We start from the raw sequence: 26,207 nt of genomic DNA, 5'->3' as shown, positions 1-26,207 counted from the left end.
GCAGAGGGAAGCAAGGGCAAAAATGAACTATTGGGACTTCATCAAGATAAAAAGCTTTTGCAAAGCAAAGGAAACAGTCAACAAAACCAAAAGACAACTGACAGAATGGGAGAAGATATTTGCAAATGACATATCCGATAAAGGGCTAGTATCCAAAATCTATAAAGAACTCATCAAACTCAACACCCAAAGAACAAAGAATCCAATCAAGAAATGGGCAGAAGACATGAACAGACATTTTTCCAAAGAAGACATCCAAATGGCCAAGAGACACATGAAAAAGTGCTCAATATCGCTTGGCATCAGGGAAATCCAAATCAAAACCTCAATGAGATACCACCTCAAACCAGTCAGAATGGCTAAAATTAACAAGTCAGGAAACGACAGATGTTGGCGGGGATGCAGAGAAAGGGGAACCCTCCTACACTGTTGGTGGGAATGCAAGCTGGTGCAGCCACTCTGGAAAACTGTATGGAGGTTCCTCAAAAAGTTGAAAATAGAGCTACCATATGATCCAGCAATTGCACTACTGGGTATTTACCCCAAAGATACAAAAGTAGGGATCCGAAAGGGTACGTGCACCCCGATGTTTATAGCAGCAATGTCCACAATAGCCAAACTGTGGAAAGAGCCAAGATGTCCATCGACAGATGAATGGATAAAGAAGAAGTGGTATATATATACAATGGAATATTATGCAGCCATCAAAAGGAATGAGATCTTGCCATTTGCAACGACGTGGATGGAACTGGAGGGTATTATGTTGAGCGAAATAAGTCAAACAGAGAAAGACATGTATCATATGACCTCACTGATATGAGGAATTCTTAATTGCAGGAAACAAACTGAGGGTTGCTGGAGTGGGGGGTGGGGTGGGAGGGATAGGGTGACTGGGTGATAGACACTGGGGAGGGTATGTGCTCTGGTAAGCGCTGTGAATTGTGCAAGACTGTTGAATCTCAGATCTGTACCTCTGAAACAAATAATGCAATATATGTTAAGAAAAAAAAAAAAGAAGGTAGCAGGAGGGGAAGAATGAAGGGGGGGAAATCGGAGGGGTAGACGAGCCATGAGAGACGATGACTCTGAAAAACAAACTGAGGGTTCTAGAGGGGAGAGGGGTGGGAGGATGGGTTAGCCTGGTGATGGGTATTGAGGAGGGCACATTCTGCATGGAGCACTGGGTGTTATGCACAAACAATGAATCATGGAACACTACATCTAAAACTAATGATGTAATGTATGGGGATTAACATAAGAATAAAAAAATTAAAAAAAATAGTGCAGAAATATGAACTATAAACAGTTAAGATATTACAAAATTAACCTCCACTTTATGAAGATCTTCCTTGTGAACACAATAGGATTTCTTTTTTATGGAATTTGCAGATGCGCAGAAACACCAGTTTTGCAGAAAAAGAATAACCCATTGTTTAAAAATTGGCTGATTCCAGGATTTGAAACCAATCTTTATTACTTTATCTATTGCTATTTGAAACCTGTATTGTGTTGTGCAAAAAAGACAAAGTAGATGGGGAAAGTTCCATGCTTGAAAGTGAGAAGTTCCGAGTTAATGAAGTTAGATATGTTTCTTTATTGCAGAACTTCACAGAACCTTTAGGGCAGTAATATGCAGTATGAATCTCCCAGGGCATATAACATTTCCCTAACTTACTTGACCATGGAGTTTCTTTTTAGTAAGAACCCACAGGTATGGGTCCTGCAGTTACAGGGTTCTTCAGAACAAAATAGAATGACAGGGGCACCTGGATGGCTCAGTTGGTTAAGCGACTGCCTTCAGCTTGGTCATGATCCCAGGGTCCTCTGATGGAGCCCTGCATCGAGCCCCGCATCGGGCTCCCTGCTCTGTGGGGAGTCTGCTTCTCCCTCTGCCTGCCACTCCCCCTGCTTGTGCTCTCTGTCAAATAAATAAAATCTTAAAAAAAAAAAAGAAAACCTTGTTGCGGAAAAGTTCAATATCTTATACTGCCTTCTGATAAAAACTATTTAGAAACTTCCCTATCTGTGTGTCTTTTTCCTGCCAGGTTTCTTGAGTTGATGTTTCTTTTTGTAATGTGAATGGTGTGTCTCTTAGATTGGTGTTTAACTCTGTGATAAGGGCTTCCATGGTGTGGATCATTGCCTTCAGGCTTGTACCATCTATGGTACCTGACCTGGTATCAGGAATGTAGTTGGTCAAGACTCAGTACATATCCAGATAGAATGGAATGAACTGTGACTCTAAAATACTGAAACTTTTTTTTTTAAACAATATAATAGACATAAAAGGTGCTGTACATTAATTTTAATAATGTCATTTTGTAAGACATTTTCAGAATTTTTCCTTTATTTTTTTAAGCATTTTAAAAAATATATTTTAGAGAGGGAGGGAGAGAGAGAGAATGCGTGCAAGTCAGGGGAGGGAAAGGGACAAGCAGACTCCCTGGTGAACGCAGAGCCCCACGCCAGGCTCAGGTACTGAGATCATGACCTGAGCTGAAACCAAGGGGCGGATGTTTAACCGACTGAGCCACCCAGGTGCCCCTGGAAATTTTCTTTTAAATGGCTCTTGACTTGAACTCCTCATCACCAACTTCTTTTCTATGACTTGTATCATTTTTTAATTTAATTTAATCCTAACAGTAGAATTGTTCCACCATAGACATGTAAACTTTTAACTACTAGATTTCTTGTTTCAGTAGGTGGAATATCATTTTTAGTAATTATGGTTGTTATACCTAAGGAAGATCAGTTGGTCAAAAGTAGCCAAGACCCTTCTCAAGAAGTAGTGGAAGGTGAGACTTCTTTAGTGTATATCAAGAATTATTATAAAGCTCTAAGTGAGACAGCAATGTAGTGTAAGGGTAGATGGACCAGTGGAACAGAACATAGAACGCTGGAAACCTGGTTTATGACAAAGTTTGCATTGCATGTACATCTTTAGTAAGAGGAACTTTCTACACATTGTGGCAGGACAATTGGTTATCCACGTAGAAGAAAGTGACATTGAATCTCTACTTAAACCTGAAAGGTAAAACTTAAGAATTTTTAGACATTAGAACATTATTTTTAATGATCTCTAGATAGAGAATATATATATATATTTTTAAAGATTTTTATTTATTTATTTGACAGAGAGACAGTGAGAGAGGGAACACAAGCAGGGGGAGTGGGAGAGGGAGAAGCAGGCTTCCCGCTGAGCAGGGAGCCTGATGCCGGGCTTGATCCCAGGACCCTGAGATCATGACCTGAGCCGAAGGCTTTAACGACTGAGCCACCCAGGCGCCCCTAGAGAATTTCTTAAGACATAGAAAATGTAAACCACAAAAGATACTTCTTATTAAGAAGACAAGCTATAAACTGGGAAAAAATTCTTGAGTTCATGTAGCCAACACAAGATTAGAGTCCAGACTGCACAAAAATCTTTACAAACTAATTGGAAAAAGAACAACCCACTGAATAGAATAATGGGCTAAACTTCATAGGCACATTAGAGAAGAGGAAATGGAATGACCAGTAATGTCAGAGACAGTGGGGAAATGCAGATTAAAACTACGTTAAGATACCAACTACACACTCACCAGATTGTCAAAAAATAAGAAAGTCTGACATCAATAAGTGTTGCCAGGGATATAACACAACCAGAGCTCTCATTTTGCTTACTGTTTTGCTTCAACCACCTGGGAAAACAAATTGGTCATATTTAGTCATACTGAAAATATGCATACCCTATGACCTAATACCCTTATGTGTGTACTCTAGATCAGGGGTTGGTGTGAAAATGCATGAGTTAAAAAAGGTTTTTAACATATTTAAATTGTGAAATAAAAAAAAATTGTGTAATTTGTAATGTGGAAATTACATGAAATTCAAATTTCAGTATCCATAAACAAAGTTCTGTTGGAATACTGTCACACTTACTTGTTTGTGTGTCATTTATGGCTGCTTTGGTGGTATAGTACCAGGGTTGAATGCTTACACTGCAGATCTTCTGTCTTGCAAAACCTAAAGTATTTACCATCTTGCCCTGTGCAGAGGTTTACCACCCCTGCCCTGCACCCATTACTCCTACACGTGTGTGCCAGGAAACATGTTTAGGAATGTTCATAACAGTACTGTTTGTAATGATAGAAACCTAGAAAGAACCACATGTCTATTAAGCGTAAAATGGATAAACTGTGGTATGCTAAGCCAGTGGAATACTATTCAGTAGTGAAAACTAATTGACTGTAACTGCATGCAACATATGGATGGGTCTCAGGAACTCGGTATTAAAGAAAAGAAGCAAGACAGATTTTTCCATTTATAAGTAGTTCAGAAACAGACAAATGTAAAGAAGGCATTGCTAAGGATACCAGCAAGGTAAAACTGTCAGGAAAAGAGAGAATGGTAAGTTTGGAATAGAAGTTGCCTTTGAGGAGCTGGGAAAGTTTTGTCCTTAAATTATTATCAGGATGACCCAGTACTGTTTACTTTTTTTGTTGTTGTTAGATTTTATTTATTTGACAGAGACACAGCGAGAGAGGGAACACAAGCAGGGGGAGTGGGAGAGGGAGAAGCAGGCTTCCAGCTGAGCAGGGAGCCCCATGTGGGGCTTGATCCCGGGACCCTGAGATCATGACCTAGCCAAAGGCAGATGCTTAACCGACTGAGCCACCCAGGCGCCCCTTGTATTCAGCAACCTTGATGAAGTCATGAATTAGCTCTAATAGTTTATCTATTGATTTCTTTTAGAGTTTCTGTATAGAAATCATGCTGTCTGCAGATAATTTTGTCTCTTTTTTCTCCCCGTCATCCTTATTCCTTTTCTTGTCTTATTGCTTAGACTCTAGTATGATGTCAAATTGAAGTAAGGATGCATAAGTCATCTTATGTTACAGAAATGCATGACAAGTCAACAAGTCCTTTCATTAAATATCTTTACTGTAGGTTAAAGAATTTTCTTTCTAGGCCTTTTTTGTTGTTGAAATCTTATATTGATGAATATTGATGAATTACCTCCAAAGTTAATGGCTTCAAACAATAGACATTTTTTATCTTGTATTTTCTTTGGGTCAGGAATGCAGGAGCCCTTTAGCAGGGCGGTGTTGATTCAGGATCTTTCTGGATATTGCAGTCAAAATGTCAGCAGGAGCTTCAGCCATCTGAAGGGTTGATTGGGACTGCTTCCAAAGGGGTTCACTTCCATACCTGGGATGATAGTACTGCTTGTTGGTAGGAGGCTTCAGTTTCTTACCATGTGGACCTTTTTATAAGGATGCTTAAGTATCCTTCTGACATTGGTGCTGGCTTTCCCCAGAGTGTGAGCTGAGAGAAAGCTAGGAGGATGTGTGTTTTATGACTGGCCTTGAAATCGCACACCATTACTTCCACCATATTCTGTTGATTAGAAGCAAGTCACCAAATCCAGCCCCATGCTAGGAGGGAAATTACACTCCACAAAAATTGTTTTGTATATTGATTTTTTAAAGTCTGTCTGCCCCAGCAACGTTGCATAGGAGCAAGGGCTTCTGTTCATATATCTTTACCTTAGACCCCTCCTTTGGGCCCCAAACTTTTGTATCCTTAGCTGTGGTTAATATCTCTTCTTGAAGGTATCAGGGTTACCTGATACTTAACATGTCCAAAGTCAAACTTAAGTTTCTTCCCATCTTGCTTCTTCCTTCCTTCGAAAAATTTGTCCTCTTTTATTGGTCCCTGTTTCTATGACTGGCACCACTCTACACCCAGTGGTATAAGCTAGGATTTCCTCCTCTTTCCCCCCATCTAATTTGTCCTTGCATCCCGTTGAGTTTGTCCCTGAATACCCTCTTGAATCTGCCCACTCTTATCCAGCTCCAGTTTTATCTCACATCACAGTTTCCTCTTCTTTTGTCTTGGATCCCCTGACCTTTCAGTGTTGGGCTCCTTCCTGCTACAGAGCCCTTGCTACTCACTGCCCCCAATGCTTATTTTCCCCTCAAATCATGTTTTCCTCAGGGAAGCCTTTTTGACAAAGTTCGATCTTTGTAATACAGATGTTTATATTGCTGTGTACCTCCCTTCCAAACAATTATCACCAGTGAAATTTTATGTATATGTGACTGTTTGACTAAATCCCTGCTTTCCTGGAGCCAACTCTAAATTTCATAAGGGCAAGGGGGGTGCATTCTGTTCACTTTTTTATTCCGTGCATTTGACACATTCCCTGTATTTACTGAGTTTGTGTGCATTGAACAAATTAATAAGTGAATGAATATGATTGATTATGGTTCTGATTGAGAAACAGAGTAAACAGAATATATAATAAATAAAATAATTTAGCTTCTCCTTACTATTTAGAGGAGGATTATTGTATTTTTAAGTCTTTTAGTTTTTTTGGCAGAAGTTCCAGCTACAGATTAAATGAATAGATCTATAGAAACGTCCTGTCTCTCCTACCTCTGTTGTGTCATACGATGCAGAGTTAGTGATCCTAGGAGCCAAGGGTACCGTGTTCTTGTGAGAGGGGAGATAAGCACTGTAATGTACCCAGAAGTCTGAAGCTTTAGGTCCAAGGTAATGAAGCTTCCATTTTCTCCTAAAGGTACTGACTGTTGAGCTGTCTTCTTAGGCTTGAAATTTCCGGAGAGCCTTGGTTAGAAGTATGAGGGGTAGGAGAAAATAATTATTTAGCCCTAGAAAATGCTGATCAGTCTTGGGAGGAACTTGACAGTATGATATGTAGGGTAGGATCAAAAGTTTACGGATAGAATTGATCACTATAGTTTCACATAAATTCTGATATTATAACTTAAAATAAGGCAGTCAAATGGATTTCAAATGGAATGTTTTAATCTATTGTTGGGACAAAAACTCTGAGCTTTAAGTGACTTCCAAGATAAATTCTGGTATGTTTCATTTGAGGAAATGTACACCATTTGTCGCCTTCTAAAATCGACATTGTTTCTTTGAAGTATTCCCCCATATTTATCGATTTTTAAGGGGATTGAGGTTGAATTCACAGAAACTCACCCTTTTAGCTATAGTTTTATAAGTTTGGACAAACGGACATAGTTGTCTGACCATCACAAGCCAGATATGGAATGTTTTCATGATCACAGGTTCCTTCACTCTCCTTTCTGGGCAGTTCTCTCCTTCCTCCACAGCCCCTGGTAACCACTCATTGATTTCTGTCCCCCATTTGCCTTTGCCAGATTGCCCCATAAGTGGAATCATGCAGTGTACGGTACACAGCATTTTTGTGGTTACTTTCACTTAGCTTAATGCTTTTTATATTCATACATATTATTGCATATATATCAAGAGTTCTTTTTTGTTGCTGGATTAGTATTTCACTGTTTAGTGTACTACAGTTTATCCATTCACGAGGTGATGGACATTTGGATTCCAGATTTTAATGGTTATGATTAAGCTGCTATAAAGATTTGTGTACAGATCTTTGTGTAGACATATGTTTTCCTTTCTCTTAAGTAAATAGCTAAGAATGGAGTTGCAGATTCTTGTAGAAAGAAACTGCCAAACTTGTTTTCCAGAGGGACTGTACCATTTTGCATTTCTACTGGCAACATATTACAGTTCCAGTTGCCGCAAATCCTAGCTAGCACTTGGTATTTTTCTGTTTCCCTTTAGCCGTATAGATTGGCACATAGTGGTGTTTTATTGTGGTCTCAAATAGCAGTTCCCTAAAAGCTAATGATGTTGAGCAACTTTTCATGTGTTCATTTGCCATCTGTATCGCTTTTTTGGTGACAAGACCTTTCAAACTTTTTGCCTCTTTTATTGGATTGGGTTTTTTAAAATTGTATTTTGAGAGTTCTTTATATATTCTGGATACAAGTCATTTATCAGATATGTAATTTGTAAGTATTTTTTCCCAATCTGTGACTTGTTTTTTTATTTTCTTAACTGTCTTTTGAAGAAGATTATAATTGTGAAGTCCATTTAATCAGTCTTACGATTTGTGCTTTTTGTTTTGTTTTGTTTTGTTCTATCTAAGGAAACGTTGCCTAACCCAAGGTCTGGAAGACTTTTTGCCTCTCCTTTATCTTCCTTTCTGCCAACACCTCCTGCTTCCTCCATATTCCTTCTTCCAAACACATACATACCCACTGAACTTCATCTTCAATTTTTGAATCTCATTGTGCTGCCTTGGAAAAATTAAATAGGAATGAATACAAAGTAATGGAGAGTTGCATTGAAGTAATCTGGGCTGTAAGCATTAAAAAAAAAAAATCAGGTTTTCAAGAACATAAAGTTACTTTTGGATTTCAGATACTGTACAGCGGTCAGATTGTTTCCTTTGCCAGGGACCAAAAGAGGTAGCTTTTCATGGAAACTAGCTCAAAATATAAATTTATATCTATCTAGCTTTTCTGGAGAGAACTACTGCTCCATGAGGCTGTGCACTGTAATGTTTTTGGTCCTCCCCTCACCGTGGTTACCATAGTCATCAGTAGTTGCTCACTGCACGTGACACGATATCAAATATTGAGTAAGTACAATTTTGAGGCAAGAACACAACAGTAACAGACATCCCTGTTCATTGTGCAGTCAGGAAATGTTGGTTTGATGAAAGGAGGAATATAGGCAAGAGAGCAAAAGTCACAGAGAACAGAGCACAAATATACTTTATAAGTATCACTTAGGATTTTTGGGGGGTGCTTTTCAGGTTGCTGTCTAGCAACCTCGTGAAGCAGGCAAGAAGTATTATATCTTTTTCATAGATAAACTCTCTGGCCTGGCCTGAACTGTTCGGGTAAATACCTCTGCTGCCCACCATGGAACCTTAAGGTGCCCTTTGAGAAGCTACTGTGTTGCCCCTCAACGCAGTCCCTCAGAGCATCTGCTCATTTGGCTTTCATTGTGAGGCACACGTGCAAAGTGTGTGTTTCCTCAATCCACTTCATCTAAATGCACTTGGCTTGTCTCCCTCCTGGTCAGCAATGACACAGGCCTTTGAGCTTCCGTGTCTGCTGTTCATCAGAATGACTCCCGACCTCTCTTAGGTCCCTCAGTCTGCTCTAGAGCTCCGCAAGATGAGCTGCTTATGTAGCAGAAATGTTACTAGTCAGACTGTCCCAAATGACTTGCCAAATTTGGTGACAGTTTTCCAGTCGTTTTCTCATGATATTTGAACAGATTGAGGGGCACGGGTGGGAGAACAGAAACTAAAGATCAGGGAAGTCTGTAAAATTACTGTCAGAGCCAGGATTAGGTCTCAGATCTTATGATCCTCTTTTCTTCTCCATTATACTTTCCCTGAGTGTTTCTGAATGGCTGGTGACCATTTGGTGTTTTTAGAATGGGATTCAATGGGCGAGAGATAAGAATTAGCCCAATAAACTGCTGTGGTACAAAACTAGGAGAACTCCTATTGCTCCTTGGGACCTGGGAACTGAATGTGAGTGGTCGAAATGGGACTGAGAATCGCTGGTTTCTTAAACTCCTGTGGCAGTTAATGGCTTAGCATTTTTAATGTAGCAGTTGAATAGAAGGGAGTTAAACCCTTTGTGTTTGATGGGTATGATACAGTAGCTCACTATTGTTTTAATTTGCATTTTCCCAATTATACTTAATTGAGTGCTTTTTCACATTTATTGGCTATTCAGGTTTCCTTTCTGCAAAGTGCTTGTTTATATCCTTTACCCATTTTTCTTTTGGATAGTTGTATGTTTATTTGTAGGAGTTATTTGTATACGTTCTTGACACTATTAATTTTTATGTATTTTACAAGTATTTTTTAAGTCTGATTTTTAAACTTATTCTGAATAGTAAAATTTCATATGCATGTTAAATTAATCTTACAGTTCATTTTTAAGGTTCTGATATTTTTAAGTTAATCTTTTTTTCTTTTTGTCTCTATAGGTTATGAACGTGATTTCTGATGAAACTGGATTGGAATAATTTTCATGATCTTTGTATATTTATATATATATATATTTTAAAATTTTGCATTTGATTAAGTGCCATGAGAAAATTTGCATATTGCAAGGTGGTCCTAGCCACCTCCTTGATTTGGGTACTCTTGGATATGTTCCTGCTGCTTTACTTCAGTGAATGCAACAAATGTGATGAAAAAAAGGAGCGAGGACTTCCTGCTGGGGATGGTGAGTGATATTTTATAATAATACATCTGTTTTAATAAGTATATTACTGGTTTGTTCACTAATTTGGATACTATAAAATTTTAATTTTTTTAGATTAATAGTAATCCCTGGCTTCCTAGAAGATGATGATCATATTACCAACAGTTTTCCAGTGGGTTCTTCCAACAGATAAAATATTAAAGTATCATGTATAGAATTACTAAATTCATTATTTGTGTTCAGTGTTACACGTGGTTAATTTTCTGCAAGTTGTGTTACCAAGTAATGTGGAAAAGCTAATATCAACTATTATTAAACTAATAATGACTAGTAGTTGGAACCAACAAAATTGTATGGCATTAGTGTAATGGCAGAAATGCTGAGTGTTAAAAGTACAGTATCTGGTATCAAAAGATGTTTGTTCCTTGCCTTCCCATCTCAGTTTTGAGGGAAATCCTTTTAGATGGATATGATCTGGAAAGTTCTTTTTGTTAATGCTGTAGATAACTCCAGTTAGCACTTTTCGGGAGGGCTTTTGTAAAGATGAGGCTGTATAATAGAGGCTGCAGTGAGATTGCAGTATTTGGTATGGAAAAGAAAGGAAACACAAATATGAAGGCCTGGGTTGGGAGAACTAACATATTTGGCAGTGGACACTTGGAAAATTCAGTTTTGAACCCCTTGTGTTCAAACCAACAAACAAATGTTGCTTTTTATTTTTAAATTATTTTTATTTTTATTTTTTTATTTTTTTTAAGATTTTATTTATTTATTTGAGAGAGAGAATGAGAGAGAGAGAGCAGGAGCGGGGGAGGGTCAGAGGGAGAAGCAGACTCCCTGCCGAGCAGGGAGCCCGATGCGGGACTCGATTCTGGGACTCCAGGATCATGACCTGAGCCGAAGGCAGTCGCTTAACCAACTGAGCCACCCAGGCGCCCATTTTTATTTTTATTTTTTTAAAGATTTATTCATTTGAGAGAGAGTGCATGTGCATGGGCTGGGGCGGGCACAGGGAGAGGGAGAGGGGAAGCAGACTCCCCGCTGAGTGCGGAGCCTGTCTTGAAGCTGGATCTCATGACCCTGAGATCAGGACCTGAGCCGAAATCAAGAGTTGGACACTTAACCAATTAAACCACCCAGGTGCCCTTGCTTTTTATTTTTTAAACATAATGAAAATGACTTTGCATTATGAGTCAGTAATTCAGCTCTTTGGAGCTCTGAACTCTGTATGATTAGTTATAGAAAATCTGGCTGTATAGTGATTCTATTTTTAGGAATTACATGTGAATGACTACTGTTTTAATGTAAGCTTTGAGTATGTGATCATTATTTAAATTTTTTGTATTTTTATAATGAGAGCACCTGGTCCCCTAAAGTTTATAATCTAAAAGTATTTGTTTGTATTGGTTAACTGTGCCTACTTACTGTAATTTTTATAGATGAGATTGTTTAACCAGTCCGTTTATTTCTTCTTGGGAAATTTGCCTAAAATTAGGCTCATTGGCTAACACTGGGCTCTAGTAATACCTAGGCTAACCGCTGACTTTTTAATTTTCACTTTCCCCTTAAGTTTTTTTTTTTTTTTTTAAGATTTTATTTATTTATTTGACAGAGACACAGCGAGAGAGGGAACACAAGCAGGGGGAGTGGCAGAGGGAGAGGGAGAAGCAGGCTTCCCTCTGAGCAGGGAGCCTGATGTGGGGCTCGATCCCAGGACCCTGGGATCATGACCTGAGCCAAAGGAAGATGCTTAACGACTGAGCCACCCAGGCGCCCCTCCCCTTAAGTTTGAATAAAATATACTTTAATTCAAAGTCAGCCTATTAATTTGCTGACTTTCCTGCTTTACTCTGTGGCTCTGCTGTTTAGTAACTTTGTTGGGTGACAGAATGCGCCTCCTTAACTTTTGTTAGAACTATAACTTTGTCTACATTTTACTCAAAGGGCGGGTATTACCATCCACCAGTAGCTCAGATACTCTTTTCCCAAATAGAACAGAGTAGCTTTCCCCTCCACTTTAATTCATTGCCATTTATAGTGGGAGCTCATGGTGTTCTATTTTAAATGCAAAGACACGAAAGTAAGAAAGAATAGGACTTTTAGTGTGTGAAGATCCACTTGGTGAATGTTTTTTTTCTTTTTTTAAGATTTATTTATTTAGGGGGCGCCTGAGTGGCTCAGTTGGTTAAGCGACTGCCTTCGGCTCAGGTCATGATTCTGGAGTCCCGGGATCGAGTCCCGCATCGGGCTCCCTGCTCGGCAGGGAGTCTGCTTCTCCCTCTGACCCTCCTCCCTCTCATGCTCTCTGTCTCTCATTCTCTCTCTCTCAAATAAATAAATAAAATTAAAAAAAAAAAAAAGATTTATTTATTTAGGGGTGCCTGGGTGGCTCAGTCGTTAAGCGTCTGCCTTCCCAGGGTCCTGGGATCGAGCCCTGCATCGGGCTCTCTGCTCAGCGGGAAACCTGCTTCTCCCTCTCCAACTCCCCCTGCTTGTGTTCCCTCTCTCGCTGTGTCTCTCTCTGTCAAATAAAGAAATAAAATATATATTAAAAAAATATTTATTTATTTATTTAAGAGAGAGAGAGTATGAGCAGCAGGAGGGTTAGAGGGAGAGAGAAGGAGAGAAGCAGACTCCCTGCTGAGTGCAGAACCTGACCCGGAAAAGACAGAGTGTATGTTCATTTCACTCTTAGTGGAGGCTATTGCTAATCTGGACCTATGTTTATTTTGGTTTTTTTAAGGAATATATTTTGGGGCGCCTGGGTGGCTCAGTCGGTTAAGCGACTGCCTTCGGCTCAGGTCATGATCCTGGAGTCCCGGGATCGAGTCCCGCATCGGGCTCCCTGCTCGGCAGGGAGTCTGCTTCTCCCTCTGACCCTCCTCCCTCTCGTGCTCTCTGTCTCTCATTCTCTCTCACAAATAAATAAATAAAATCTTTAAAAAAAAAAAAAAAAGGAATATATTTTGTTTTCTATTTAAGGTATAGTCTGTACTTATATTCAGGAATTTAATGGATATTTGTTTATTTGCATTTTCCTTTCTAGGCATCCTAGGCAGTTTTCAAAAAAAAGATTTACTTATTTATTTGAGAGAGAGAGTGGGAGTGGGGAGAGGGGCAGAAGGAGAGGTAGAAAAGCAGACTCCCCACTGAACGCAGAGCCTGACACGGGGCTCGATCCCACAACCCCAAGATCACGACCCGAGCCGAAGTCAAGAGTCGGACACTCAACCGACTGAGCCACCCATGTGCCCCATTGGTGAATGTTTTTAAAACTCTGATATGTGCTAGGCAGTGTATTAAGAGCTAGTGATACACCGCTCAACAACAAAAAACATAAGAGGAAATTCCTCCCTTCAGGGAACTCAATCCAACGGGAGAGAAAGAATAATAGTAAAATAGTGATAGAATAAATAGCGTTGTAGAGATGTGCCTAAGAGCAGAATGGAAGGAACACGTGTCTGAGAGGGTGCAGTAAGGAAATAATGCTCATGCTGAGCAGTGTCAGGGTGAGCAGGTTTTTGTTAGGTTTGATGAATAAACAAGGGAAAGAAGCATGTGCAAGATAAGGAAGTGAGAGAACAGAGTTGATGGATAGAGAACGTGAGGAAGGAGCACAGATGAAGCTTGGGAGGTTGGCAAAGGCCACATCACAGAAGGCCTTTTATAGCATGCTGAGGGTTTTGGCATGCCATTGAAGGATTTTAAACAAGTAAGTAACCTGATGGGATCCAGACTTTGAGAAGAAAGCTTTTGGTGGTCATGTGGCTGACATAGTGGAAGAGACTAGCTGCGCGGCTATTGTGACAGTTTAGAGAAGTTCTTGGGGACTACACTAAAGTGATACTGAAATAGAAAGGAAAACAATATATATGAGAAGTATGTAAGTGGTGGAATTTCTATAACGTGGGGAGCCACTGAATGTAGGTAGTAATAAAGGGGGAGTTTAAGATCCCTCTCAGGTTTCCCTGTTTGGTGAGTTGACAGGAGGTAGGCCCCCAGAGGTAGAGCAGCTTTGATGGAAGGTAGCAGGAAGAGCTGGGTTGGGAGTATTTGACTTGGAAGTGCTGGTAGGGATGTTCAAGGTGCAGAATGTAGGTGGTAGTGTAAGCCTTGTCTGTGCAGAAGACTGCGCCAGGAGCATGTGTAGACTTAGAAGAGACAGACCCAGTGTTGGAGAGCATCATGGAAGTCAGTAAAGGAAGAGAGGCTTCTCAGGAAGTGAGAGGTGGAAGGAGACCCAGAGGGAGGGCAGTCATGAAAACCCAGGAGAGTTGTTTGTCAGAGATTTTACCTGAGATAAAGATAAGGTGTTTCTTTATGTTTGGTAATGGGGTTTTTTTTTGACCCTGGCAGGTGCTGTTTCAGTGGCAGTGGATTTGACGTACCCATGAAGGAGTAGAGACACAGTGTAGCTTATTCTTTTAGGAAGATTGGACACAGAGGAAAGGGGTTGTTGGCGTGCCTGGCTGGTTCAGTCAGTGGAGCATGCAACTCCTGATCTCGCGGTTGTGAGTTTGAGCCCCACATTGGGTAAAGAGATTACTTAAAAATAAAATCTTAACAAAAAGAAAAAAACAAAGAAGAAAAGGTGTAGTGCAGTAGTTAAAGGAATGGAGGCAAAGTCATATGTATGTGTGTATTTTTTATGTACTGTGAGGGGAAGGTTTAAAATACAAGGGACAAATGTAATACCTGAAGGAGCACATTCTTAGCACATGAGACAGTATGGTGTCAGAGCCATAAGAAAAGGATTGTATTTGAAGAAATTGCCAAGGTTAATACAGTTCTGAAAGCCACTGTGGCATGAGCATCAAAGACAAGAAGTAGCTTTTATACAAAGTACAAAAGTACTACCTAAAGTAGAAATGGTCTGGGAGTAACAGCATGGAGCTGTAAGCCCTCATCGGGACCTCCTGAGAAAGAATGACCAGTTCTCCCAAAAGAGGTTTGTGAGGCTAGCAGGCTCTGGGGGAGGGCAGATTTAAGTCCAGTGAAGGGGCCTGTGTGTTGTGGAGAAAGGCGATGAAGAAGCTTTACAATGGCCAGGGTGGGGATTGGGTGTTGGGTGGGACAACTGAGAAGGAGAGAAGCACAAGGGAGAAGGACTGAGCAGTACGCCCGAAGGTGAGGAGACAGTATGAAGGGAGATGCAGTGGGAGGCTGGCAGTTCCAGATGGGGCTTTAAGGCCTCCCTTTGCAACTTTGTTCCTTGTAGCTTAAGGAGTTAAAGGGAAAGAGGGGGAAGATGATTTGAGGAAGGGGGACAGTCGATGCTAAGAAAGAACGGCTTGAAAAATCTCCCTGTGAAGTTTCAGTGCAGTAGGAGCTGGGAGGTTGTGGGTGGTGCCAGTGCCCTGAAGTCAGCGGGTTCTCAGCATAAGGCTGGGAAGGGCTTGCAGCGGTCCCTGAGGAACTGGCACTGAAATGGCTGGGAGAGGACACATAGCTGAGGGCAGCGAGGACGTGGAGAAGCAGGTGTACCCAGTCATCCGAAGAGTGGAGGTCTCTTGATAGTACCATGAAGTCTCCAGGATCTTTGGTTTTTATGGCATTTGAAAAACCAAAAAAGCAAAAGGCAAAAAACAATGAACAGGACACTCCAGAATTACCGTTTCAGTATTATAAAGATCTCATTTCTTTTTTTTTTTTTTTTTTAAGATTTTATTTATTTGACAGAGACACAGCGAGAGAGGGAACACAAGCAGGGGGAGTGGGAGAGGGAGAAGCAGGCCTCCCATGGAGCAGGGAGCCCGATGCAGGGCTCGATCCCAGGACTGTGAGATCATGACCTGAGCCGAAGGCAGATGCCTAATGACTAAGCCACCCAGGCACCCATAAAGATCTCATTTCTGAACATTGTTTGAACTGCTTTACAGTGCCTATTTGGTGAAATTTATCAAATTCTCATCTTTATGTTGTGAATAAAGGGGTCCTATTTTTAAGTGGAATGGCCGATTAACTTTATCATAATGTTGAATCTCTTAAAAGATTATCATTGATAATCCGTTTTCTAGGATTTACTTGTTACTTGCCCTACTTCAGGTAACAGTGGGCCAGTCTTTGTGATTACAGAGGGGTTGGTTTTGGTTTGTTTTGTTTTCCTGAGCAGTTCCTGTCTCATAGTTTTATACTTGGCATTTTATACCCCAGGTGAGAATAGCAAAATTCTTCTCTTGCTACAGAGTTAGAGAGGCCCCCTTGAGAAACTGGGGTTAGTGTGGGTTGTGTCCTGGGAATATTTTTTTGCCCTTCTGCCTTCCATATTAGCTCATTCGCTCAATTTATGGATTTGGATGTTGTATAGAATATTCATTATTTTTACAGATGCAGTTTCAAGTAGGAATTGATCTTTTGTGCCAACACTATACTTAATTTTCAGATCATTAAGATGTTGATGATTCAAGTTTTCATGTGTGTATGCTAGAATTATTTCAACTATCAAACATCAGGAAGCCTGGTGATTAAAAACTTAAAAATATTAGTAAAGGCTTTCAGAGATTTATAATTTTTTTTTGCATGTATAGAGTTTTATATACTGAACACATTACAAATAAATCAAACATAAAATTGGAACGAGGTTTGAAACAGATAAGGATTTGAGGTAGCAGAGAGTTATCAGTGAATTTTGCTATATCATTCTGATATGTCTTTTTTTGAGAGAGGGAGAGAGAGCACATGTGCACATGAGGGGGGAGTGGGAGGGCAGAGGGAGAGAGAGAATCTTAAGCAGGCTCCACGCTCAGTGCAGAGCCTGATGCCAACCTCTATCTCATAACCCTGAGATCATGACCTAAGTTGAAATCAGAGTCGGACGCTTAATCCACTGAGCCACCCAGGCGCCCCTATAATCTTGATGTTAAAAAATCAGGTAATTTGTTGTATTTCGTCATCATCTTACATACTTTTGTTTATAGAATACTTAATATTTTATATACTACTAAGAAAGCAGTAACATTCCAGTTACCATTGTAAGCCACATCCTATTTTCCAAGATTGTTAAAATGTGGAAAAAATATTTTGGGATAGGTAAAATATAATGCCTAAAAACAGTAAAGGTGATAATTGTGTAATAAGATAAAATCATTTGGGAGAAATGATTTTAGCCTTTTATTAGTATTTTTCCCCTAAGGATATTATAACTTTATACTTCTTTATTCTACTTACATGAGAAAAACACAAATTAAAAATTTCTAATTAAAGTACGTTCAAAGGTATATCATGTGGTTTGTGTATATTGATATGATCTGGTGGCATTCAGAGTGAATCTGTAGTTTTCTTGGTAATTAAGTTCTTAAAATATGACACTTTATTGTCTTTTAAATGGCGTTTACCTGAAATATAAAAACCATTTGTTCTTACATAATACTTTGGATTAACATTTTGGTCTCTCCCTTGTCAAAGTTGATTTGATTGTTAGAAATGAACTGCATGTAAAATTTTATGCCAAGAAAAATTTTCTTTCAGTTCAGGAAATGATATCCAAAACCCATTTTGGTTGTTCTCAAACAAAAATTTCACTGAACTCACTTTTAATTTACATAAAAGACTGGTCAGTAGAATGCATGGGAAATTAATGCTTAACCATTTAATCTGCAAGCACATTAGTAGTGAAAATCTATTCATTATCCACATGCATGTTATCCTGAGTTCTTTGCCAAAGAAACCTAATTGACTAGTCCATTTAATTCTTTAGGATATTATAATCTCTCAATTAGAGTATTGTGGTGGATTCTGTAAGTCATGTAATAGTCATATAATTCTTGGTAATTTCCACTGTAGCTTGGAAATCTCATGTGTACCAGTAGGTTAAATGATATAATGTGGGCATTATACTAGATATTCAGATTATTAGTAAGTACCAAGTGGTCAAATCAGTAAAATGTTGCAACATCAGGATTGTATATCTTGTACAGGTTTGTCTGCTTCTTTAAGACCTTTTTTTTTTAAAGATTTTATTTATTTATTTGACAGAGAGAGACCCCGCGAGAGAGGGAACACAAGCAGGGGCAGTGAGAGAGGGAGAAGTAGGCGGAGCAGGGAGCCTGATGTGGGGCTCAATCCCAGGACCCTGGGATCATGACCCAAGCCGAAGGCAGACGCTTAACAACTGAGCCACCCAGGCGCCTCATGTTTCTTTAAGATCTTAAAGCCAGAGTTTTACTTCATAATGATGGGGCAAGATTTTAACATTCTGGCCATATAGTCTCTTATTCTGTAAGCAATCAAGTTTATACTTACTAGTCCTTACAGTAGTAATTCCTGGAGTCCTCCTTCATGCTCCCCCAACCCCCATGGAAAATGTCAAACATAAACCAAAGTAGAGAAAATAAAACTCCCATATACCCACCGTCTGGCTTCAGTAGTTGTCAATTTAAGACTAGTCTTGTGGCATGGATACATGGGTACATGGATACCTCTTTTTCTCTGTCCTCCCTTTTAATCTTTTTGTTGTTGTTGACGAAGAAATTGGTTGTTTCTTTTTCCCAGTTTCCCGCAGTCAGTATTTGCATCTCTTTAACACTTTTTGTCATGTCCTTCAGTGCCCTATATTTTCTTTGAATTGGTAGGTAGGTCTGGAGGCTTGATCAAGTTCAGGATCTTCCCCCTGCCCCTACCACCTCACCCCAGCAAAAATATGTTATAGATGGTGTTCTGTATAACTTAATATTCTTAATTTAAAAACTAAACAGCATGAAAAAAATTTTTTCCCATTTTAACTTTTCTTTAAAGCATCATCTTATACTAAAATAGGGCTCAGGTAACTGAATGATATTTATAATCAGGTCCACTAGATATCTCCTTACCTGCTCTTTGTGTTAACTCTGCCATGCACACAGGATAATTGCCACCTCCAGAACTCTGCTGCTTTCTGCTGACCCCTGAACATCCCAATTCCCAAATCTGTTGGTTGCTCTTTTTTTTTTTTTTCAGAGACAGTAGGTAAGTAGAATTGATTCTAAGAGTTTTATAATTTATGATTTTTAAACATTTAAAATTGTATATGGGGGTTATACATCTGTACTTGTATTATAGGTTTTATTACGCTTGTCACTGACAGTTTTTGAAATCTATCAACCCTAATATTTAAAGAGCTTTGGGGCACCTTGGTGCCTCAGTTACTTAAGTGCCAGACTCTTGATTGTGGTTCAGGTCATGATCACAAGATTGTGAGATCGAGGCCCGCATCAGGCTCCGTGCTGAGTGTGGAGCTTGCTTAAGATTCTCTCTCTCTCTCGGGCGCCTGGGTGGCTCAGTCGGTTAAGCATCCGATTCTTGATTTCAACTCAGGTCATAATCTCTGGGTCATGAGATCGAGCCCCACCTCGAGTCCGGGCTGGGCGTGGAGCCTACTTAGGATTCTCTCTCCCTCTACCCCCCCATCCACCACCCACTTGCACACATGCACGCTCTGTCAAAAACACATGATAAGGGGTGCCTGGGTGGCTCAGTCGTTAAGCGTCTGCCTTCGGCTCAGGTCACGATACCAGGGTCCTGGGATCGAGCCCCACGTTGGTCTCCCTGCTCCGCGGGAAGCCTGCTTCTCCCTCTCCCACTTCCCTTGCTTGTGTTCCTGCTCTTGTTGTGTCTCTCTCTCTCTGTCAAATAAATAAATAAATAAATAAAATCTTTAAAAAAAAAAAACATTAAAAAAATAAAGAGCTTAGTTATTTGGCAAACATTAGGCAGGATTTGTTTTTAAAAATGGTTTTACATGAGTTTTCTATAATTTTAAAGTTATTTCCTAATATTTTAATGCCCTCCTAAAATCACAGTTCATTCTGAGAACAGGGGCAAAATTATTTTATACCATTTTTTTCTTGATGGTTGTCTAAGACAGGTTTTTATATTCTAGACAGAGTTGTTGAAGACACAGTAATTTCGTATTCTACAGCCCTGGTGTTTGTAGGTTGCTTTGTACCACCATCTGAAACAACCATCTTACAGGTCAGCTTTACCAGCTAGTGCTATTCTTGGGCAGATGAAACCTGGCTGAAGAGAGATGGTTTGTCTACTGCCTTGATGTCTATTTTTGTGTAGAGACTTTTTGGAGGTGCCTAAAAAAATGAACAACAGGAGAATAAAAATTTCAGCTTTAAAAATAAACAAGTAATGTACAAAACAAGTATTTTTATCCCATTCTTGACCTTACCTCATTCTTTCCCCATGCCTTTTAGATGAGAAGTTTAATATACTTTTTTCCAAGTTTAATATATCTGAGAACTTGTTTTTCTTGGAACACTTTTGAACATCTCTAAAGTGTAAAACAAGAAACAGTATTTGGAAATTGCTGAATATTACTCTTTTTAATTTAAATTTTTTAAAAGATTTTATTTATCTGAGAGAGAGAGTGCTCACGTGCATGAGTGGGGCAGGGGCAAAGGGAGTGGGAGAAGCAGACTTCCTGCTGAATAGGGAGCCCAACGTGGGGCTTGAATCCAGGACCCCGAGATCATGACCTGAGCTGAAAGCAGATGCTTAACTGACTGAGCCACCCAGGTGTCCCTGAATATTACTCTTTTTATGTATATATCAAGTGATAACATTACTTTGGATTAGAATTATCTTTCATGATGCTCCACCTCGCTTAATGCTTATTATAATGCCTATTATCGATTCTAGGATTTCATTTTGACTTATTTTGAATAACACTTTTGCTCACATATTAATTCAGTGTATAGTTATAAAACTCCTATAGGACATTATGCTGAATTCCACAAAAGGTATACGAATGAATCAAACCTGAGCTAAAAGGAGATGTAATCTAGTGGAGGGCCCACAAGACAGGTTGGCAGTCATTATAGGAGGGAGCAATTGATAGAGACCTAAGAGCCCTTGATGAAATGACGTGGCAGTCAAGAGTAGTAGATGATCACTGGAGAGAGATTTGGAAAAGCTGCAGACAAGAGAAGCTGTTTTAGCTGGGCCTTAAAAGACAAGTAGATGGTTGGTATTACAGAAATAAGACTGGGGAGGTGCTGTGGGAGGGGCCTTCTGTGAGCAAAGGCACCAAAGCAGGAAAACATGACATCGGAAGGAAAGTAGTGAGTTGCTATTTGACTGAAGGATTAAGTACTGAAGTGGGGGTGGGGAGTGGCATGGTAGGGGGCCAAGCCGGGTGATAGGTTTGGAAAGTTAGGTTAAATTTCCATATTAAAGAGTTAGACTTTAGGAGATCATAGGAATACCACAATGAAGGTCTTGCTTTAGTGAGGTTAATGTGGTAACGATTTTTGAGATGGGAATGCCAAGGCTGTGCATGATGCAGGTGAATAGTGCAGGGTGAGGAGGTGTTGAGTGAGGACACGGGTGTGGAAGAAAAGCACAGGGCAGCCCCTAGGAGGTTTTACAGACTGGGAGAGGATGGGCTCAGAAATGGCTCTGGTTGTTGAGGGTCCAATTTAAACTCATGTTATTAAACAGAAACGTTTATCAATTGCTATTGATGTTAAGTTTCTTCCATATTCTTAGTTCTAGAGCCAGTACAAAAGCCTCATGAAGGTCCTGGAGAAATGGGGAAACCAGTCGTCATTCCTAAAGAGGATCAAGAAAAGATGAAAGAGATGTTTAAAATCAATCAGTTCAATTTAATGGCGAGTGAGATGATCGCACTCAACAGATCTTTACCAGATGTCAGGTTAGAAGGGTAAGTACCTAGTGTGATCCTGACAGCATTGAATTTGAATGAAAAGTGTGTTCTGAATTTCCAATAAATTACACTTTAGTGTTGACTGTTCTTTAAGTGAATGTTGTATCATTAAGTTACTACTTACCCACTTAAATAATTAAATACTGATAAAAATACTACTGATCATTAGGCTATAAATTTTAGGCTTTGGAAAATAATGATTTATCTTAATAGATTAGTAGGGGATATTAAACTTCTCAAAACATTCCTATAATCAGCTTTTTTAAAAAAGATTCTTTTAAGATGTATGTGACTTAAAACTGTAATGTATACAGTCATAGGCATACAGATTATTGAATCTTTACATATACGTATATCCCTATCTGATGATCATCCACATCAAGATAAATGTGTTATGTGAATGAATATTCCATAATTTATTTACACATTGATAGACCTTGGGGTTGTTTCCACCTTTTGACTGTTATGAATAAAGCAGTTGTGACATTCTTGTGTCTTTTGGAGGACTTAGGCTCTTGTTTCTGTTTGGTATGTATAGGGGAAAGGAATAGGTTATACATTCATATAGCATTAGTATGTGCTGCCAAACATTTTCCCAGGATGATTATACCAATTTACACTCCCACCACCAATGTAAGAGGCCCAGTTGCTCCATATGAAGAAGGTAACATAAGGTATCTGGGGTAGAGGACAGCAGGCCCCATTAAAAGCAAAGGAACTATACAGAAAACACATGGAGCAAGTGAACATACATATTTGGCTCCTGAGACCCTAGGCACCTTGCCCTTTGTGGCTCCCGTTAATGCCAACAGCCAGGCCGTGTTTCTCCAGGCAAGAGATTGAGGATCATTCTTTTTTTTTTTTTTTTTTTTAAAGATTTTATTTATTTATTCATGAGAGACAGAGAGAGAGACAGAGGCAGAGGGAGAAGCAGGCTCCCCGCGGAGCAGGGAGCCCGATGCGGGACTCAATCCCAGGACCCTGGGATCATGACCTGAGCCGAAGGCAGATGCTTAACCGACTAAGCCACCCAGGCGTCCCGAGGATCATTCTTGACAGAGTAGGACTAGGCACAGAGTGGGGGGAAAAAAAACTCATAGTAATCATCACTCCAAGCTAATATTCAGCTTTTTGGTTCCCTATTTTTATAACAAATATGTAACCAAGGAATACTAGACAATCACAAAAAACCCTCAAACATGAATAGTCCCCGAAAGAGAAATATGCAAGTTGGAGGAAGCAAAAACTCTTCAGGGAGAAGAAAACTTAGAAAGAATTAATCCCAGTGAAATAATAAAACATATTACAACCATAAAACAAGAATAGGATACTATTCAAAAGATACACTAGGAGAACCAAAGAGTGTTTGGAATTTAAAAAGGAAGAAAGAAAAGGGCAAAACTTAGTGCAACTCAGCAGCAATCCTGGAAACAAAGGAGCAAAATTCCAGAGGAAAAGAATTGCCAACCTAGAATTCTGTATCTGTCCATACTTGCCATCAAATGCATAGTTTAAAAAAGGACATTTTTGGAAATGCAAAGTCTCATAACATCGAACTGCCACAGACCCTTTCTTGGAAAGTTACTGGAGATTATGCTCCACCAAATGAGGACCTAAACTCAGGAGAAAAGATGGACACAGGATGTGGAAGACAGGGGATTTGGCATAAAACAAATGTGGTAGGAATCCCTCGAGGATGGTGAAGGGAGAGCCCTGGATGAGAGTTGTTAGGCCAAGAGGCAGCCACCCAGATGGAAGCAAGCAAGACACGCACGCCAGGAGAGGCTGCAAGAAGATGGATGATGTACAGCTGAATGCCTCTGGAAATAATTTAGATGATGGGAGTTTGGGATGCAGTTAGTAAGTGCATAGAAAACCATAGCAGGGAAAACAGTATAATTCCAGGGAAAACTTTAAAAAGTTGTCCAGAGAAAGCAAAAGCAGTTATAGTTTAGTACATGGCACAGCTGTGAATGAGTCCTAAGAGGCCACCATTTAATATTGTGCATATAAAAATTAAACTGTGGGGGATGGAGAGTATCAATGTGTTCATCCAGCAGATTGGCTAAGTGGCGACCAGTCAAAAGAAGCTTCGTTATAATCTTAAGTTTTCCCAAGCTGTTAACTCTCCTGAACAATACAAGAATTACTAAAGAAGAAAAAAAAGAATTACTAAAGAAAGCTACACTCTTCAGGGAAGTCTGCAGTTGAAATGTTAATGGTGTCTGTGCTAAAAAGAGCCTTGATTGTTACTGTTCCAGGTAGAGTATTCCCCTATGTACATTACTGTTCTTAACACATTTATTAAGCATTTATGTTTTGGACAGTGTTTAAATGGTGTGATACACATGCTTGTGTACTGAATTTCGGGCTTGATGAGGACTGCCTAGATATGAAAGTCTTACTTCGCACAAGCTGCTGATACGCAGTCCTTCTTGCCAACCGTTTGGTCTCTGTGGGAGGGGTCACTTAGGGAGTTGGCACCAAGTCGCTACTGTCACTGAGTAGCCTTTTTACACCTTCTTGCTCCATCTCTGTGCAGGTATCTTTCAGAGTTTTTGTTTGTTTAACTTTGATTGTGGGGAGTTTCAAATGTGTACAAAAAGAGACAGTAGTATACGGAACCCTCATGTGTTCCTCACCTCGCTTCAGTAATTCCTAAAAGTCTTGTCTCTTACTTATGCTCTTTTCTATGTCCCCCAACAGTCTCTGTCTCCTGGTATTTACACCTCTATGTATCTTCTTCCTACTGTACTAGGGTTGGTCTGTATGACCAGTAGAACACAGTACAAGTAATGGAGTGTCGCTTTCAGGATTAGATTATAAAATACACTGGTTTCTAAATTTTTTTTTTTACTCTTACTTGGGTCATTAGCTCCGGAATTCACCAACTGACTAAAGTCCCTGTGGTTTGTGGCCTTTTGTGAAAAACCAGCTAAGTGCGATTAGAAGCAGATTCCCCAGTTCCAGGCAAAGGTGTACCATTTGTAAATATTCAGTATGTGTCTCCGAAAGATACAGACTCGTATAGGAAGGAAGATTATGATACCATTTATACCTAAAAAAATTATTTAACAGTAACTCCGTAATAACGTGAAATACCTAGTTAGTATTCAGATTTCCCTAGTTATGTAATACTTTTCTTTTTTTGTAGTGTTATTATCAGGATCCAAATAAGGTCCACACATTGCAAATGGTGCACATATCTCTTAAGCCTCTCTCAGTCTCTGTAGGTTCCCTCTCTATTTTTTTCCCCTGAGGACCAGGCAGAGTATCTTGTATCTTTCCTCAGCCTGCATTTTGTGGACTGCATGACTACAGCATCATCCACTATTCCTCTGTTTCCTCTCTTTGCTGTGGATTGGTAGGTTAAAGGCATTTTGTACCAGTATCCTTCAAGTCAGCTAAATTGTGTGCTTGTGGTAATAAAGGTGTGCAGTCTGGTTAGTCATGTGCATCCCCGTTGAACAGGTCTCTTGTATGTCCCATCCGTCTGTTTTTCCTTTTTAGAACTCCCATTAGCCAGGCTTTGGACTACTTGAATTGATTCTCTTTACTCTCTCATATTTTTGTCTTTTCTTATCTTTTTTCTTCTTCCAGGGAAAAATTCTAGACTGTCTTTGAGCTATTCTCTTGAATTTTTTATTTGTTAAGTTTTTTATTGCTAAGTTTTTATCATTGTCTGAATTTAAAAAATGTAGACACAAAACCCTACACTTAACCATTTTTATACATATAAATATTTGTGAGATATTTAGTATAACAATAGCATTTTAATCTTCCTAGTTTTTAAAGTAAATTTAACTTTCGTTTAAAAAATAATCAGTTCTGGGGTGCCTGGGTGGCTCAGTTGGTTAAGCGTCTGACTCTTGGTTTTGGCTCAGGTCATGATCTCAGGGTCCTGGGATTGAGCCCCTCGAGTCTGGCTCCATGCTCTGTAGGGAGTCTGCTTGTCCCTCTCCCCCTACCCCTCCTGTATGTGCTCTCTCTGTCTCTCTCGAATAAATAAAATATTTAAAGAAATAAAAATTATGCTTCAAAATATTTGTCTTAAAGTATTTTTTATCATGTATTTTCCATTTTTTACTAGGGATCTCTTGGAAATTTTATTTTTTTGGAAAAACTAGCCTTCTCTTTCTTAAACTGTTATTTTTTAAAAATAAAATGGTGTAAACATTCAGGAAGCTATAGGAGATAACACAACGCAGAGTACTAACCACTATACGATCACGGCAGTATAGGAGATAACAAACCTTTGTACCAACCAGCAGCCTTATTGAATCTTAAGTTGCCATATTTTCTTTATATTTTGCTTTTAGCAATAAAACCTTATGGCTACAGTTGAATCCCTTTGTATACTCCTCCCCAGTTCCATCCCACTTTGCTCTAACCGTCGTTCTGGTTTTTCCATTTATCATTACTGTTCATGTTTTAAAAGTACTTCTTCATGTCTATATATATATAATATAGCTTAGCTGTTTTATGGGGCG

The 26,207-nt window shown here is 39.5% G+C and overlaps 1 protein-coding gene across 1 annotated transcript in view; it reads left to right on the top strand.

Annotated features, from left to right (window-relative positions):
* GALNT1 (polypeptide N-acetylgalactosaminyltransferase 1) overlaps window positions 1–26,207 on the top strand; it is an 81,503-nt gene that overhangs the window by 14,090 nt on the left and 41,206 nt on the right. Inside the window, exons 3-4 of the mRNA XM_034996081.1 lie at window positions 9,847–10,088; window positions 21,540–21,714. Of these exons, the coding sequence (XP_034851972.1) occupies window positions 9,950–10,088; window positions 21,540–21,714 (314 nt within the window). The 5' untranslated portion in view covers window positions 9,847–9,949. The remainder of the gene's footprint in view (window positions 1–9,846; window positions 10,089–21,539; window positions 21,715–26,207) is intronic.

The sequence above is a fragment of the Mirounga leonina genome, unplaced genomic scaffold (genome assembly GCF_011800145.1).
Source record: "Mirounga leonina isolate KUSES-001 unplaced genomic scaffold, KU_Mleo_1.0 Mir_93, whole genome shotgun sequence".
Lineage (NCBI taxonomy): Eukaryota > Metazoa > Chordata > Mammalia > Carnivora > Phocidae > Mirounga > Mirounga leonina.
This window is presented reverse-complemented; position numbering and strand designations above follow the sequence as displayed.